This window comes from Heptranchias perlo, chromosome 3 (assembly GCF_035084215.1).
Source record: "Heptranchias perlo isolate sHepPer1 chromosome 3, sHepPer1.hap1, whole genome shotgun sequence".
Classification (NCBI taxonomy): domain Eukaryota; kingdom Metazoa; phylum Chordata; class Chondrichthyes; order Hexanchiformes; family Hexanchidae; genus Heptranchias; species Heptranchias perlo.
Window position 1 is genome coordinate 18,539,839 of NC_090327.1, and position 15,636 is coordinate 18,555,474.

Here is a 15,636-nt window from a genome sequence, read left to right on the forward strand (position 1 = left end):
CAAACGGAACTGGATAAGTACTTGAAAGGAAAAAATTTGCAGGGCTAGGGTGAAAGGGGGGCGGGGGAGTGGGACTAGCTAGGTTGCTCTTGCATAGAGACTGCGCTGACTCGATGGGCCAAATTGCCTCCTTCTGTGCTGTAACCTTTCTATGATTATATGATTCTAACCGCTAAAAAGCAGGCCATAATCTGCCGTAGTAGTAGTGAATAGGCTCCATTGGGGAATGGCAAGCCAAGGGTTTATCATTCTTACATGAAGCATATGGATAAACAGATGGAAGTATACTGACTAATATAAAAGAATAAAATAAACATTGGATATTTTATGGTTGCACTCAACAGTTACAGTTATGGACACTTACCCCATTGGCTTTGCTCACTGCTTGAAAGTAAATGCTGTAACTCTTATGAGGGAGAAGCGGGGCATTCCAGTAGCCACTGTATGTCTTGTTGTCTCCAACGGTAAAAGGCTGGGCTACTTGAAGAGCATCTGGTGGAAATTCGGCAGCAAAGTAATGAGGGGAGTGTGAAATAGAGGCATTCTGGTAGGTGACGGGAACAAAATAGCAGTCCAGAACATCAGTTGCCTTCTTGGTCCTGCGTGGCCGCTCTTCTTCCACAATTACCTGATAGGCACTAAAAGAGAAACAGAGAAAATAAAATGAACTAAAACATTAATGGGATTAATTGACTGTAGTAACAATAACAGTGACCTTCCTGAAGGTAGTAACACCTTCCATGTAGGGGTGAGATTGTTTTGGAATTCAAATTTGATCCATGTTTTGGGATTTTGACCGATTTTTCCACGGAAAGGACCTTGGTACGATCTATATTAAAAGTGTTACCTTTGAATTAAATCTAGCTCTCAAGGGATTAAAATTACCAAAGCAGAGAGAGGATGGGTACGATGTGCAATTGAGTGGTATGTATCTGTTTAGGGCATGTTGCTACTTGATATTATTTTTGAACTAGGACAGTAAGAATCAGTTGACTCATTCCAGACTTATGTCAAGATGGTCTGATTCATTTTGAGAACAGCAAGAGCTAGGGCTGGTATTTCCTGGATCGCACTTATGCTGAAATTACGCCGAAATTTCCACCCGTTTTTATGCCAATCTTGCTGATGGCCAGTTATGCCAAAATTTCCTCAGAATCTTATTAACATATGCCACAACATAATGAACATCATAAAACAAGCGGATATCAGTGAAAACAAATCGGGCCCAAGGAAAGCACAGAACACACACCATCTATCTTCTTTAAGTCTCTCTTCATCTTATTGATGTTATGAAAATTAAAGTCCGAAGCCATCAAACCATTATTTATGCACATTAAGCACAGCATGCTTAAGAAAATGTAATTGTGCAAACTTTTCTCTTTTTTAATTTAACAGATTCTGATGCCATACAAAAGCGCTCAAGATACAGAAAATACAGTGCAGGAAAAGAACAACAGGGAAAGGTCTTTGAAACAGTGGAGGGCAGGAGTGATTAAATGACAAAATGATGATGGTACAAGGCAAAAGGAGGTGATTATGAAGCAAGTACAGAAACAAAATGGTTATAGCAGAATAGCAGAGGGGGAAGGAAGCATGAAAAATCTCGAAAAGAGGCAAAGGCTCCCTTGGTCCGGGAACGTGGCGGAAAAAGGCGGGTAGACCCCAGGGGTGCGGACCACCCCACCGGTCGTGTATCAATAGGGGACCCCCATCCCTAGCACCAGCCCACAGCTCCTCCACTCCCAGTGACTCTGGTGCAGCTATCCTCCATTACCAGTACCTGCTGTCCAAGAGAAAATGGGAGTGGTGGTGAAGATCTAAAGTTGTTAACTCAGGGGAATCTTGTAAGAATTTTAAAAGTAAAGACATGATAAGCAACAATGAAAATAAGCCTTTGCTTGACACTTAAGTTCCCAAATTTGCTATTTTTCTTCAGCTTTAGTCCTGTGTGTACACCATTACCAACATGACAGAATCCAATAGATAATCTGCCACAGAGAAAAAATTCTTCATTTCTGTCACAAGCAGTATTAAGGGATTGAGAGAAAAGGTAGAAAAATGGGATTAAAATGGCAGAGATGACATGGCTAGTAGAAATGGCAAAACAGGCTCGATGGGCCAATAGTTCCTATGAATCGTGGTACCAGACATTATTGAAGAAAACGCTTATATCCGCCATTTGTTAAAACATGCATTTGTTAAAATAGTAAACTGAGAAAGTTATATGAATGCCTTGATGCATTTGTTACTCATATTGCACAGTGCAAATTCAACCTAATAGTGTTTGTTCAATCAATTAAATTTCTGATGGGTTATAGGGGACATTTGGTAGCACAGTTGGTTGGAACACTGTTCTTTCATCCCAGAGTTTGAATCAAGCCCAGAATAATGAGATGAAAGCATCACCTCCCTGCTAACTGTATGGATTGTTAACTTTGTTTCCAATCTACAACACATAACCGCCTGGAAGCCAGTATTAATTGGCATTAAACTGACAGTGTCACTCAATAAGATGGTTTGGTGTGACATCCATGCTGAAGGATGTGCTTTTCTGAGATCAGGGATTAAATTCATTAATGAGCCAGTTTAGGCAAAGGTTTATGCTTTAATTATGTCTTAGCGTCAAGACTGCCTGATGGTAACATTGTGTAAAAATTAGGGAAATAAATTCCTGTGCCAACACTAACATGTCACTTCAGTTAGCAAATTATTCACTGAAGGGGAAAAAAAACTTTGATTTATTGGGCCAGATTTTCCTCTGAAAATAAAGGCGAGGCTAACAGGGCTCACCGTTATTTCTGTGCATCTGGTACAGCAACTTCCGGAGACTGCATGTGCAGTCAAACACGGAAATCCGAAAGTTGCTGTACCAGATGCCCTGCTCCTCCTTAAACTCCGCGAGAACGACATCTCACCGGCTGACTCATCGTTCAAATGAACGGAACAGCGGGAAGTTCCTGCACTGACCCAATGGGTACGATCGAAACTCGCCAAAGAAAAGGCAGGTCAAGTTATTTCAGTCTAAGCACACTTTTAACGGTGTGGTAAGTATTAATGATCCAATAAACAGCCTCTCTGGTACTGAAAATTAACTTTAACAAGTGTGGCGTCTCATTCCTACAGATTTCAATTGTTGTTGGACATTTAAAAAAACAATTTTTATTTTTTAAATTTTTCTTTCTGTCTCTTTTATCTCTGTCTCTTAATCCATTCTTTCTTACCCTCTCTTTATTTCATTTTCTGTACCTGATCTGACATAGAAATATAGAAAATAGGAGCAGGAATAGGCCATTCGGCCCCTCGAGCCTGCTCTGCCATTCAACATGATCATCGATAATCCTCAATCTCAATACCATATTCTCGCTCTCTCCCCATACCACCTGATGCCTTATGCGTCTAGAAATCTATCTAGCTCCTCCTTAAATATATTCATGTGACATTGAATTCGTTATTCTAATTTACACTTCCTGGTTCTGACACTTCACTGCTCATCAGATGCTTTAATCTGATTGCTTAAGGGGATAGACAGTTGCTTGCCCTGTTCAAGCAGGTCCCAGGTGCCCTGTAGAGGGCGCCTTTTTGAATTCAGTGCCCCATGAGAGGAACTTGTCGTGAGAAAAAACAAGAAAAGTTTATGGGTCTAACGGGCGCCATTCATTCGCTGCTCAGAGGAAAATCCGGGCCAATAACTTTTTGTAGATGTGATGTGAAAAACAGTGAGTCAACCAACAGAACAACAAGTTGAGCAAGGCACGCTGCTACTTTTTTTATTCATTCATGGGATGTGGGCTTCACTGGCAAGGCCAGCATTTATTGCCCATCCCTAATTGCCCTTGAGAAGGTGGTGGTGAGCCGCCTTCCTGAACCGCTGCAGTCCGTGTGGTGAAGGTTCTCCCACAGTGCTGTTAGGAAGGGAGTTCCAGGATTTTGACCCAGCGACGATGAAGGAACGGCGATATATTTCCAAGTCGGGATGATGTGTGACTTGGAGGGGCACGTGCAGGTGGTATTGTTCCCATTTGCCTGCTGCTCTTGTCCTTCTAGGTGGTAGAGGTCACGGGGTTGGGAGGTGCTGTCAAAGAAGCCTTGGCGAGTTGCTGCAGTGCATCCTGTGGATGGTACACACTGCAGCCACTGTGCGCCGGTGGTGAAGGGAGTGAATGTTTAGGGTGGTGGATGGGGTGCCAATCAAGCGGGCTGCTTTATCTTGGATGGTGTTAAGCTACTTGAGTGTTGTTGGAGCTAAACTCATCCAGGCAAGTGGAGAGTATTCCATCACACTCCTGACTTGTGCCTTGTAGATGGTGGAAAGGCTTTGGGGAGTCAGGAGGTGAGTCACTCGCTGCAGAATACCCAGCCTCTGTCTTGTTCTTGTAGCACAGTATGTATGTGGCTGGTCCAGTTAAGTTTCTGGTCAATGGTGACCCCCAAGATCTTGATGGTGGGGGATTCAGTGATGGTAATGCCATTGAATGTCAAGGGGAGGTGGTTAGACTCTCTCTTGTTGTAGATGGTCATTGCCTGGCACTTGTCTGGCGCGAATGTTGCTTGCCACTTTTCAGCCCAAGCCTGGATGTTGTCCAGGTCTTGCTACATGCGGGCAAGGACGGCTTTATTATCTGAGGGGTCGTGAATGGAACTGAACACTGTGCAATCATCAGTGAATATCCTTATTTCTGACCTTATGATGGAGCGAAGGTCATTGGGCCTAGGACTCTGCCCTGAGGAACTCCTACAGCAATGTCCTGGGGCTGAGATGATTGGCCTCCAACAACCACTACCATCTTTCTTTGTGCTAGGTATTACTCCAGCCACTGGAGATTTTTCCACCTGATTCCCATTGACTTCAATTTTACCAGTGCTCCTTGGTGCCACACTTGGTCAAATGCTGCCTTGATGTCATGTGCAGTCACTCTCACCTCACCTCTGGAATTCAGCTCTTTTGTCCATGTTTGGACCAAGGCTGTAATGAGGTCTGGAGCCGAGTGGTCCTGGCGGAACCCAAACTGAGCATCGGTGAACAGGTGAGTAAGTGTCGCTTGATAGCACTGTTGACGACACCTTCCATCACTTTGCTGATGATTGAGAGTAGACTAATGGGGCGGTAATTGGGCGGATTGGATTTGTTCTGCTTTTTATGGACAGGACATAGCTGGGCAATTTTCCACATTGTCGGGTAGATGCCAGTGTTGTAGCCGTACTGGAACAGCTTGGCTAGAGGCGTGGCTAGTTCTGGAGCAAAAGTCTTCAGTACTACAGCCGAGATGTTGTCGGGGCCCATAGACTTTGCTGTATCCAGTGCACTCAGCCGTTTCTTGATATCACGTGGAGTGAATCGAATTGGCTGAAGACTGGCTTCCGTGATGGTGGGGATATTGGGAGGAGGCCGAGATGGATCATCCACTCGGCACTTCTGGTTGAAGATGGTTGCAAACGTTTCAGCCTTGTCTTTTGCACTCTCGTGCTGGACTCCACCATCATTGAGGATGGGGATGTTCACGGAGCCTCCTCTTCCCGTTAGTTGTTCAATTGTCCACCACCATTCACGACTGGATGTGGCAGGACTGCAAATCTTTGATCTGATCCGTTGGTTGTGGAATCGCTTAGCTCTGTCTATAGCATGTTGCTTCCGCTATTTAGCCTGCATGTAGTCCTGTGTTGTAGCTTCACCAGGTTGGCAACTCATTTTTAGGTACGCCTGGTGCTGCTCCTGGCATGCTCTTCTACACTCCTCATTGAACCAGGGTTGATCAGCTGGCTTGTTGATAATGGTGGAGTGAGGAATATGCCGGGCCATGAGGTTACAGATTGTGCTGGAATGTAATTCTGCTGCTGCTGATAGCCCAGAGCACCTCATGGATGCCCAGTTTTGAGCTGCTAGATCTGTTCTGAATCTATCCCATTTAGCATGGTGGTAGTGCCACACAACACGTTGGATGGTGTCCTCAATGTGAAGACGGGACTTCATCTCGACAAGAACTGTGTGGTGGTCACTCCTACTAATACTGTCATGGACAGATCCATCTGCGACAGGTCGGTTGGTGAGGATGAGGTCAAGTAGGATTTCCCTCATGTTGGTTTGCTCACCACTTGCTGCAGGCCCAGTCTGGCAGCTATGTCCTTCAGGACTCGGCCAGCTTGGTCAGTAGTGGTGCTACCGAGCCACTCTTGATGATGGACATTGAAGCCCCCCACCCAGAGTACATTCTGTGTCCTTGCTACCCTCAGTGCTTCCTCCAAGTAGTGCTCAACATGGAGGAGGACTGATTCATCAGCAGAGGCAGGGTGGTAGGTGGTAATCGGCAGGAGGTTTCCTTGCCCATGTTTGTCCTGATGCCATGAGATTTCATGGGGTCCGGAGTCAACGTTGAGGACTCCCAGGGCCACTCCCTCCTGACTGTATACCACTGTACCGCCACCTCTGGTGGGTCTGTCCTGTCGGTGGGACAGGACATTCACAGGGATGGTGATGGAAGAGTTTGGGACGTTGGCTGTAAGGTATAATTCTGTGAGTATGGCTATGTCAGGCTGTTGCTTGACTAGCCTGTGGGACAGCTCTCCCAATTTTGGCACAAGTCCCCAGATGTTAGTGAGGAGGACTTTGCAGGGTCGACTGGGCTTGGTTTCCCTTTGTCGTGTCCGGTGCCTAGTGGTCCGATGCTGGGTGGTCCATCCGGTTTTATTCTTATCGTGACTTTCTGTAGTGGGATTGTACAACTGAGTGGCTTGCCAGGCCATTTCAGAGGGCGACTAAGAATCAACCACATTGCTGTGGGTCTGGAGTCACATATCGGCCAGACTGGGTTAGGACCACTAGTGAATCAGTCTTTCTCTTTTTCTTCATCTGTCTCCCTCTGTCTCACTATGCTTGAGTTAATCACATCCCTGCATCTCTCTCTTAATATCTCTGTCACACTGGGGGTGATTCTGAACTTTGGGCAATAAACGGGCAGTCGCGAATCCTGATTTTTATTTCCATTGACTTTTGCAAGAGATGTAAAATGGACTGCCGATTCGCTACTGCCCGTTTTACAGTATTGCCCAAAGTCAGAATTAGCCCACAGCCTCTATATCATCTCTCTCTCGTGGGGGAGGAATTTGGTAGATAACGCAGTTATGCAGGGATTTTGTGCTGTCCAAATTCCCGCGAGTGTGCCATGAGCTTGTCAGCAGGACTTCCTGGGCTTCCTCAGGAAATGCCTTGAGCTGATTTTTTTGCCAACTTTTCAAGCTGTGCACAATTGTGGCAGCTTTAGGGCACTGACAGAAGGAATGCGTGTTTGCTGTTTCGCTCATCTCAGTGGCCTTATATTTTCCATGTAACGTATCAGCAGGGAAAAAAAAACTTTAAAAAACAAATGCTAATCAGATCATCCACATCACAAGTGCCTACCAATCTGTGAAAACCAGCATTCCTCTGATTTTCCATATTACTACAGTGTGAATAAGAACTGCTCTACAGAGACACACCACATTACAGTGTGGACAAGAACTGGTCTACAGAGACACAACACATTACAGTGTGAACAAGAACTGGTCTACAGAGACAAACCACATTACAGTGTGGACAAGAACTGGTCTGCAGAGACACAACACATTACAGTGTGGACAAGAACTAGTCTACAGAGACAAACCACATTCCAGTGTGGACAAGAACTGGTCTACAGAGACACACCACATTACAGTGTTGACAAGAACTGGTCTATCCAGACACACCACATTACAGTGTGGACAAGAACTGGTCTACAGAGACACACTACATTACAGTGTGGACAAGAACTGGTCTACAGAGACACAACACATTACAGTGTGGACAAGAACTGGTCTACAGAGACACACCACATTACAGTGTGGACAAGAACTGGTCTACAGAGACACAACACATTACAGTGTGAACAAGAACTGGTCTACAGAGACACACCACATTACAGTGTGGACAAGAACTGGTCAACAGAGACACACCACATTACAGTGTGAACAAGAACTGGTCTACAGAGACACAACACATTCCAGTGTGAACAAGAACTGGTCTACAGAGACAAACCACATTACAGTGTGGACAAGAACTGGTCTACAGAGACACAACACATTCCAGTGTGAACAAGAACTGGTCTACAGAGACAAACCACATTACAGTGTGGACAAGAACTGGTCTACAGAGACACAACACATTCCAGTGTGAACAAGAACTGGTCTACAGAGACAAACCACATTACAGTGTGGACAAGAACTGGTCTACAGAGACACACCACATTATAGTGTGGACAAGAACTGGCCTATCCAGACACACCGCATTCCAGTGTAGACAAGAACTGGCCTATCCAGACACACCACATTACAGTGTGAACAAGAAATTGTCTATCCAGGCACAACACATTACAGTGTGGACAAGAACCCGTCTACAGAGACACAACACATTACAGTGTGGACAAGAACTGGCCTATCCAGACACACCACATTACAGTGTGGACAAGAACTGGCCTATCCAGACACACCACATTACAGTGTGAACAAGAAATTGTCTATCCAGGCACAACACATTACAGTGTGGACAAGAACTCGTCTACAGAGACAAACCACATTACAGTGTGGACAAGAACTGGTCAACAGAGACAAACCACATTCCAGTGTGGATAAGAACTGGCCTATCCAGACACACCACATTACAGTGTGAACAAGAAATTGTCTATCCAGGCACAACACATTACAGTGTGGACAAGAACTCGTCTACAGAGACACAACACATTACAGTGTGGACAAGAACTGGCCTATCCAGACACACCACATTACGGTGTGGACAAGAACTGGTCTACAGAGACACACCACATTACAGTGTGGACAAGAACTGGCCTATCCAGACACACCACATTACAGTGTGGACAAGAACTGGCCTATCCAGACACACCACATTACAGTGTGGACAAGAACTGGCCTATCCAGACACACCACATTACAGTGTGGACAAGAACTGGCCTATCCAGACACACCACATTACAGTGTGGACAAGAACTGGCCTATCCAGACACAACACATTACAGTGTGGACAAGAACTCGTCTACAGAGACAAACCACATTCCAGTGTGGACAAGAACTGGCCTATCCAGACACACCACATTACAGTGTGGACAAGAACTGGCCTATCCAGACACACCACATTACAGTGTGAACAAGAACTGGCCTATCCAGACACAACACATTACAGTGTGGACAAGAACTGGTCTATCCAGACACACCACATTCCAGTGTGAACAAGAACTGGCCTATCCAGACACACCACATTACAGTGTGGACAAGAACTGGCCTATCCAGACACAACACGTTACAGTGTGGACAAGAACTGGTCTACAGAGACACACCACATTACAGTGTGGACAAGAACTGGTCTATCCAGACACACCACATTCCAGTGTGAACAAGAACTGGCCTATCCAGACACACCACATTACAGTGTGGACAAGAACTGGCCTATCCAGACACAACACATTACAGTGTGGACAAGAACTGGTCTACAGAGACACACCACATTACAGTGTGGACAAGAACTGGTCTACAGAGACACAACACATTACAGTGTGAACAAGAACTGGCCTATCCAGACACACCACATTACAGTGTGAACAAGAAATTGTCTATCCAGATACACCACATTACAGTGTGAACAAGAACTGGCCTATCCAGACACACCACATTACAGTGTGAACAAGAACTGACCTATCCAGACACAACACATTACAGTGTGAACAAGAACTGGCCTATCCAGACACACCATATTACAGTGTGAACAAGAACTGGCCTATCCAGACACAACACATTACAGTGTGGACAAGAACTGGTCCACAGAGACACACCACATTACAGTGTGGACAAGAACTGGTCTATCCAGACACACCACATTACAGTGTGGACAAGAACTGGTCTATCCAGACACACCACATTACAGTGTGAATAAGAACTGGTCTATCCAGACACAACACATTACAGTGTGAACAAGAACTGGCCTATCCAGGCACAACACATTACAGTGTGAACAAGAACTGGCCTATCCAGACACACCACATTACAGTGTGGACAAGAACTGGTCTATCCAGGCACAACACATTACAGTGTGGACAAGAACTGGCCTACAGAGACACACCACATTACAGTGTGGACAATAACTGGTCTATCCAGGCACAACACATTACAGTGTGGACAAGAACTCGTCTACAGAGACACACCACATTACAGTGTGGACAAGAACTGGCCTATCCAGACACATTCAGGCACCCAAAATCATGCAGAAATGTTTCACTGCCAAAAGTCAAAAATGAAAAATTAAATTAGGTTTATTCTATCTAGAAAAGATTTTGTCCAAAAGTAAAACATGAGTTTGCGACAATGAAATACCACACTTCTTAATTTGTTATCACTAATCAGTGCTCATTCTTATTTTCAATCAGTGACCATCTTATGCGGCATACAATTTCCTGTCTTGAAGTGCAGTGCACATTGATATCTAATGGCTCTTTAAAACAATGACACTTGAACATTGCATGAGAGAGATTCAGTTAAAAACATTACTTTCCAGTTTTTTTAAAAATAGATAAATGTCTAAAGTGGTTAAGTTACTTGCTGCATCCTATAAATTTGTTTCATCACCATTCAGGTCTCATATCTATTTACCATTTAATAATTTAAGAATATAAAGGTCAAATATCTCGGTTTTCCGCTATGTTAAACAGAAAAAAGGAACAATAAAAAAAACCTATGCTTTGGTTTTCTGCATAATGTTACGATATTTAACCTGCTCCAAAGTCCAATTGTTCCAAACCTTTAGTATTTTTTAAATTATTATTTGTTCATGGGATGTGGGTGTCGCTGGCGAGGCCGGCATTTATTGCTCATCCCTAATTGCCCTTGAGAAGGTGGTGGTGAGCCGCCTTCTTGAACTGCTGCAGTCCGTGTGGTGAAGGTTCTCCCACAGTGCTGTTAGGAAGGGAGTTCCAGGATTTTGACCCAGCGATGATGAGGGAACGTCAATATATTTCCAAGTCGGGATGATGTAAAAGGTATGATCAGTAAGTGCGCTGATGATACAAAAATTGGTAGGGTGGTAAATAGCGAGGAGGATAGCCTCAGTCTGCAGGACGATATAGATGGGATGGTCAGATGGGCGGAACAGTGGCAAATGGAATTTAACCCGGAAAAGTGCGAGGTGATGCACTTTGGAGGGACTAACAAGGCAAGGGAATACACAATGAATGGGAGGACCCGAGGCAAGACAGAGGGTCAGAGGGATCTTGGTGTGCAAGTTCACAGATCCCTGAAGGCGGCGGAACAGGTAGATAAGGTGGTAAAGAAGGCATATGGGATACTTGCCTTTATTAGCCGAGGCATAGAATATAAGAGCAAGGAGGTTATGATGGAGCTGTATAAAACACTGGTTAGGCCACAGCTGGAGTACTGTGTGCAGTTCTGGTCGCCACACTACAGGAAGGATGTGATCGCTTTGGAGAGGGTGCAGAGGAGATTCACCAGGATGTTACCAGGGCTGGAGCGCTTCAGCTATGAAGAGAGACTGGGAAGATTGGGTTTGTTTTCCTTGGAGCAGAGGAGGCTGAGGGCTGACATGATTGAGGTGTACAAAATTATGAGGGGCACAGATAGGATGGATACTAAGGAGCTTTTTCCCTTCGATGAGGGTTCTATAACAAGGGGGCATAGATTTAAGGTAAAAGGTGGGAGGTTTAGAGGGGATTTGAGAAAGAACTTTTTCACCCAGAGAGTGGTTGGAGTCTGGAACTCACTGCCTGAAAGGGTTGTGGAGGCAGGAACCCTCACAACATTCAAGAAGCATTTGGATGAGCACTTGAAATGCCATAGCATACAAGGCTACGGACCAAATGCTGGAATATGGGATGAGATTAGACAGGGCTTGATGGCCGGCGCGGACACGATGGGCCGAAGGGCCTCTATCCGTGCTGTATAACTCTATGACTCTATGACTCTATGATGTGTGACTTGGAGGGGAACATGCAGGTGGTGTTGTTCCCATGTACCTGCTGCTCTTGTCCTTCTAGGTGGTAGAGGTCGCGGGTTTGGGAGGTGCTGTCGAAGAAGCCTTGGCAAGTTGCTGCTGTGCATCCTCTGGATGGTACACACTGCAGCCACTGTGCGCCAGTGGTGAAGGGAGTGAATGTTTAGGGTGGTGGATGGGGTGCCAATCAAGCGGGCTGCTTTGTCCTGGATGGTGTTGAGCTTCTTGAGTGTTGTTGGAGCTGCACTCATCCAGGCAAGTGGAGAGTATTCCATCACACTCCTGACTTGTGCCTTGTAGATGGTGGAAAGGCTTTGGGGAGTCAGGAGGTGAGCCACTCGCCACAGAATACCCAGCCTCTGACCTGCTCTCGTAGCCACAGTATTTATATGGCTGGTCCAGTTAAGTTTCTGGTCAATGGTGACCCCCAGGATGTTGATGGTGGGGGATTCGGTGATGGTAATGCCGTTGAATGTCAAGGGGAGGTGGTTAGACTCTCTCTTGTTGGAGATGGTCATTGCCTGGCACTTATCTGGAGCGAATGTTACTTCACTACCCAGATGTTACTTACTCCCCCTCCCCCCCCCACCCCCCAACTACTTCTCCCCTCCTCTCCTGATGGCAGTGACCAGGGCTATTGGTTTATAGTGACTGGATTTTTATTTGACGGGATTCTGTTTTTTTTTAAGCAATATTTTGTTTTACCTATATTAAATCCCTTAAGTTCTTCCCCTTGACTTATTTTTACATTCCCCTATACCACTGATATTTTGTCCTCCTCCTCTACTGTGAAAACGGATACAAAGTATTAATTTAACAAGTCTGCCATGTCCTTATTATCCATTAATGTCTTGCCTGCATTCATCTTTAATGGGCCCACATTCCCTTTTACCACTCTCTTTCTCTGAATATATTTATAAAAGCTTTTGCTGGTTAGCTTTGATATCCTTTGCAATCTTTATTCATATTGCCTTTTTTCAACTCATTACTTTCTTTTATCCCTTTGTTGCTTTTTATAGCTTTCCCAGTCGGGCAGATTTCCACTTTTTCTTGCATTTGTGTAAGCCTTTCCTTTAAGCTTGATATTCTCTCGTACCTCATTTGTTCACCGTGGTTCCTTAACTACAACAGTGGAGCCTTTGCCTTTTAGTGGGTATGATATGGTTTTGTATCATACTAAATACTTCTTTGAATTCCCACTGTTTGTCTGTAGGTTTACCCATTAACAGTTCAGCCCAGTTTACTGAAGTCACTTTATTTCTCATCCCTTCAAAGTTTGCCTTACTTAAATTTAAAACTATGATTTGTGAATCTCCCCCTCAAACCTAATATCAAATTCCATAATATTATGGTCACTATTTGCAAGGTGCTCCCTTACATAGAAAACTGTCCCAAATACATTCTAGAAACTCATTGCCGTTACCACTTGAGCTGTTCTGCTTCTCCCTGTCTGTAAGATAATTAAAATCTCCCATTATAACCACATTGTTTTTGCTACATGCTTCCTTACTCTCCATATTTATACATTCCTCCAATACATTACTACTAATAGGAGGTCTGTAGAAAGCTCCTAAAAGAGTCTCATATCCTTTGCTGTTCCTAACTCTAGCCATAGTGTTTCCACTGCCCGATCACCCTTACTGAAATACCTTCTTTCTATTCACTTCAATAAAAAGTGTAATGCAGTGGCCTTGCTGAGGTCCTCTAGTACTTTACCAAAAAGGCCATCATCATGTGTGAAATCCTTCCTTCTCCCCATGGTATCTGACTGTGGAGTGAGGGAATGGAGAGTTGGAATAAAACCTGATGTCAACACAACCTGCAGGTTAATTGGATAGTACGCAGAGAGGGAACCCAAACTGGTTTCTATTTCTGTCTGTTTTTAAACACTTTTCATTCTAGATTTTATCATCTCAGGAAAAAAAGAATAAAATGGCAATAGGACAGATAAATGTATATTGCAATTAAGGGACAGCAACTGCTCTGCCATATAATATGTATCAGGGAATTTAACATTTACAGATGTAGCAGGGGAGTTACTATCATTATGCACAGGGTGAAAAGTGTAGAATAAAGGAGAAACACCAGGATATTCACTGTATAAGGTAGAGGACATACTTCTGTTTATTAGATAACTGATGGTATCAGTGAGATCAACTGCAAAATTGACTTCAGGAGTTCCCAAGTGCAGTACCGTAAAGCTCTACATTAACAGTTAAAGATGAACAAGTCCAGATTAATGACTTGGATCTCTATTGACGTTAATTTAGCTCCTCTGACTTGTTGAGTTCAGTACCTCCTTTGAGCCGGTTTCTCTGGCGATGTGATCCATAGTCACTGAGCACAAACTAGGAATTGAACCTGGGACCTTCTGGTCTGCACAGCTCAGTAACTCAACACTGAGAAGTTCTTTTGTAATTAAAAAGCTAGTGAGCAGAACCACTGACCCAATTGTGATGGACATTGTGACTTGAATAAATGATGAAGTGGTTGAGCGATATTAGCCTAAGTGGTACAAGTCAAGCTAGAAAAGTAAGGAACACTCACTACAATTCCTCTTCAAAAAGACAGCTATTTGAAAAGCTTTGGAAATCTTTCAAAAAGCACTCCAACTGTGATGAGAAGAAAAGTACTCTTAGACTTGCAAATGTTACTGTAAACGGAAAATCTTTTGGTGCAAAATTTATTCTGAAATTAGCATGCTATTTCAATTGAACTTCAGCATTTCAAACAGTAGTTTAATAAGTGTGCGTTCATTTTTTGCCCATCTAGATCTGATCTCTAGATCATATGAATGGGGAGAAGTGCAGTGAAACATCCCTGGAGACCAGTTTTATTTCTTCCAAGGAAAACAAAAACAAGCTGAAGATCACCGAAATATCTGCAAGGTGTAATAAGAATAAAAGCCTGCTTATAAATTAAGTCATATTCTCCATAAGCTGTTTGAACCACTGAAGATACCATTAGCACTCACTTCTATGCACCATAAGATGGCCCAATAGCTTCAGCAGTGCCATTCTGGGCTCACAATGCACTGCTCAAATCCTAGCCTTTACTGGCATTTCAACTTGCCCACTGCCTCAATTCACCAACTCACAGCCACAACTGATCGATCCTCCTCAACTTAAACTCACAACAAATAAAAATACTTACATTTATATAGAGCCTTTCATGTCCTTGAAATGTTGCAAGGTGCTTCGCACAGTGGCATGCGGTAATTGTTGTTATATAAAAATAGGACTTAAAGGATAGAGAGGGGAAACATGTAGGAAAAAATATTCCAGACTTTTTTGTCATTTTCTCCTATCTGCTACAATATATTATATTGAGTTTTTTTTTACTTCAATAGATGAAAGACAGAATTTGCGTTTTCATGTTAGCCTGATCACACCCCAAAGTGATTCAAAACCTATGAGTATTATGTAAGCAAATGTAAGAGCCAATTTCCAAATACAAATAACAACTAACTGAATCATCAATTAATCAGGTATTTATTTGATGGTGATGGTTGAGGAGAGAACGCTGGCCAGGACACTGGGAGAAAACATTGCTCTTCTTCAAATAATTCCATATAATAGTTTATATCACCTGACTAAGCAGACAGTACCTCCAATCGGCAT

General features: G+C 43.8%; 1 protein-coding gene across 3 annotated transcripts in view; it reads right to left on the reverse strand.

Annotated features, from left to right (window-relative positions):
* LOC137310786 (receptor-type tyrosine-protein phosphatase mu-like) overlaps window positions 1-15,636 on the reverse strand; it is a 797,377-nt gene that overhangs the window by 239,332 nt on the left and 542,409 nt on the right. For all 3 annotated transcript variants that reach the window (XM_067978407.1, XM_067978404.1, XM_067978408.1), the window contains exon 12: window positions 365-638. In XM_067978407.1, coding sequence (XP_067834508.1) covers window positions 365-638 — 274 coding nt within the window. The remainder of the gene's footprint in view (window positions 1-364; window positions 639-15,636) is intronic.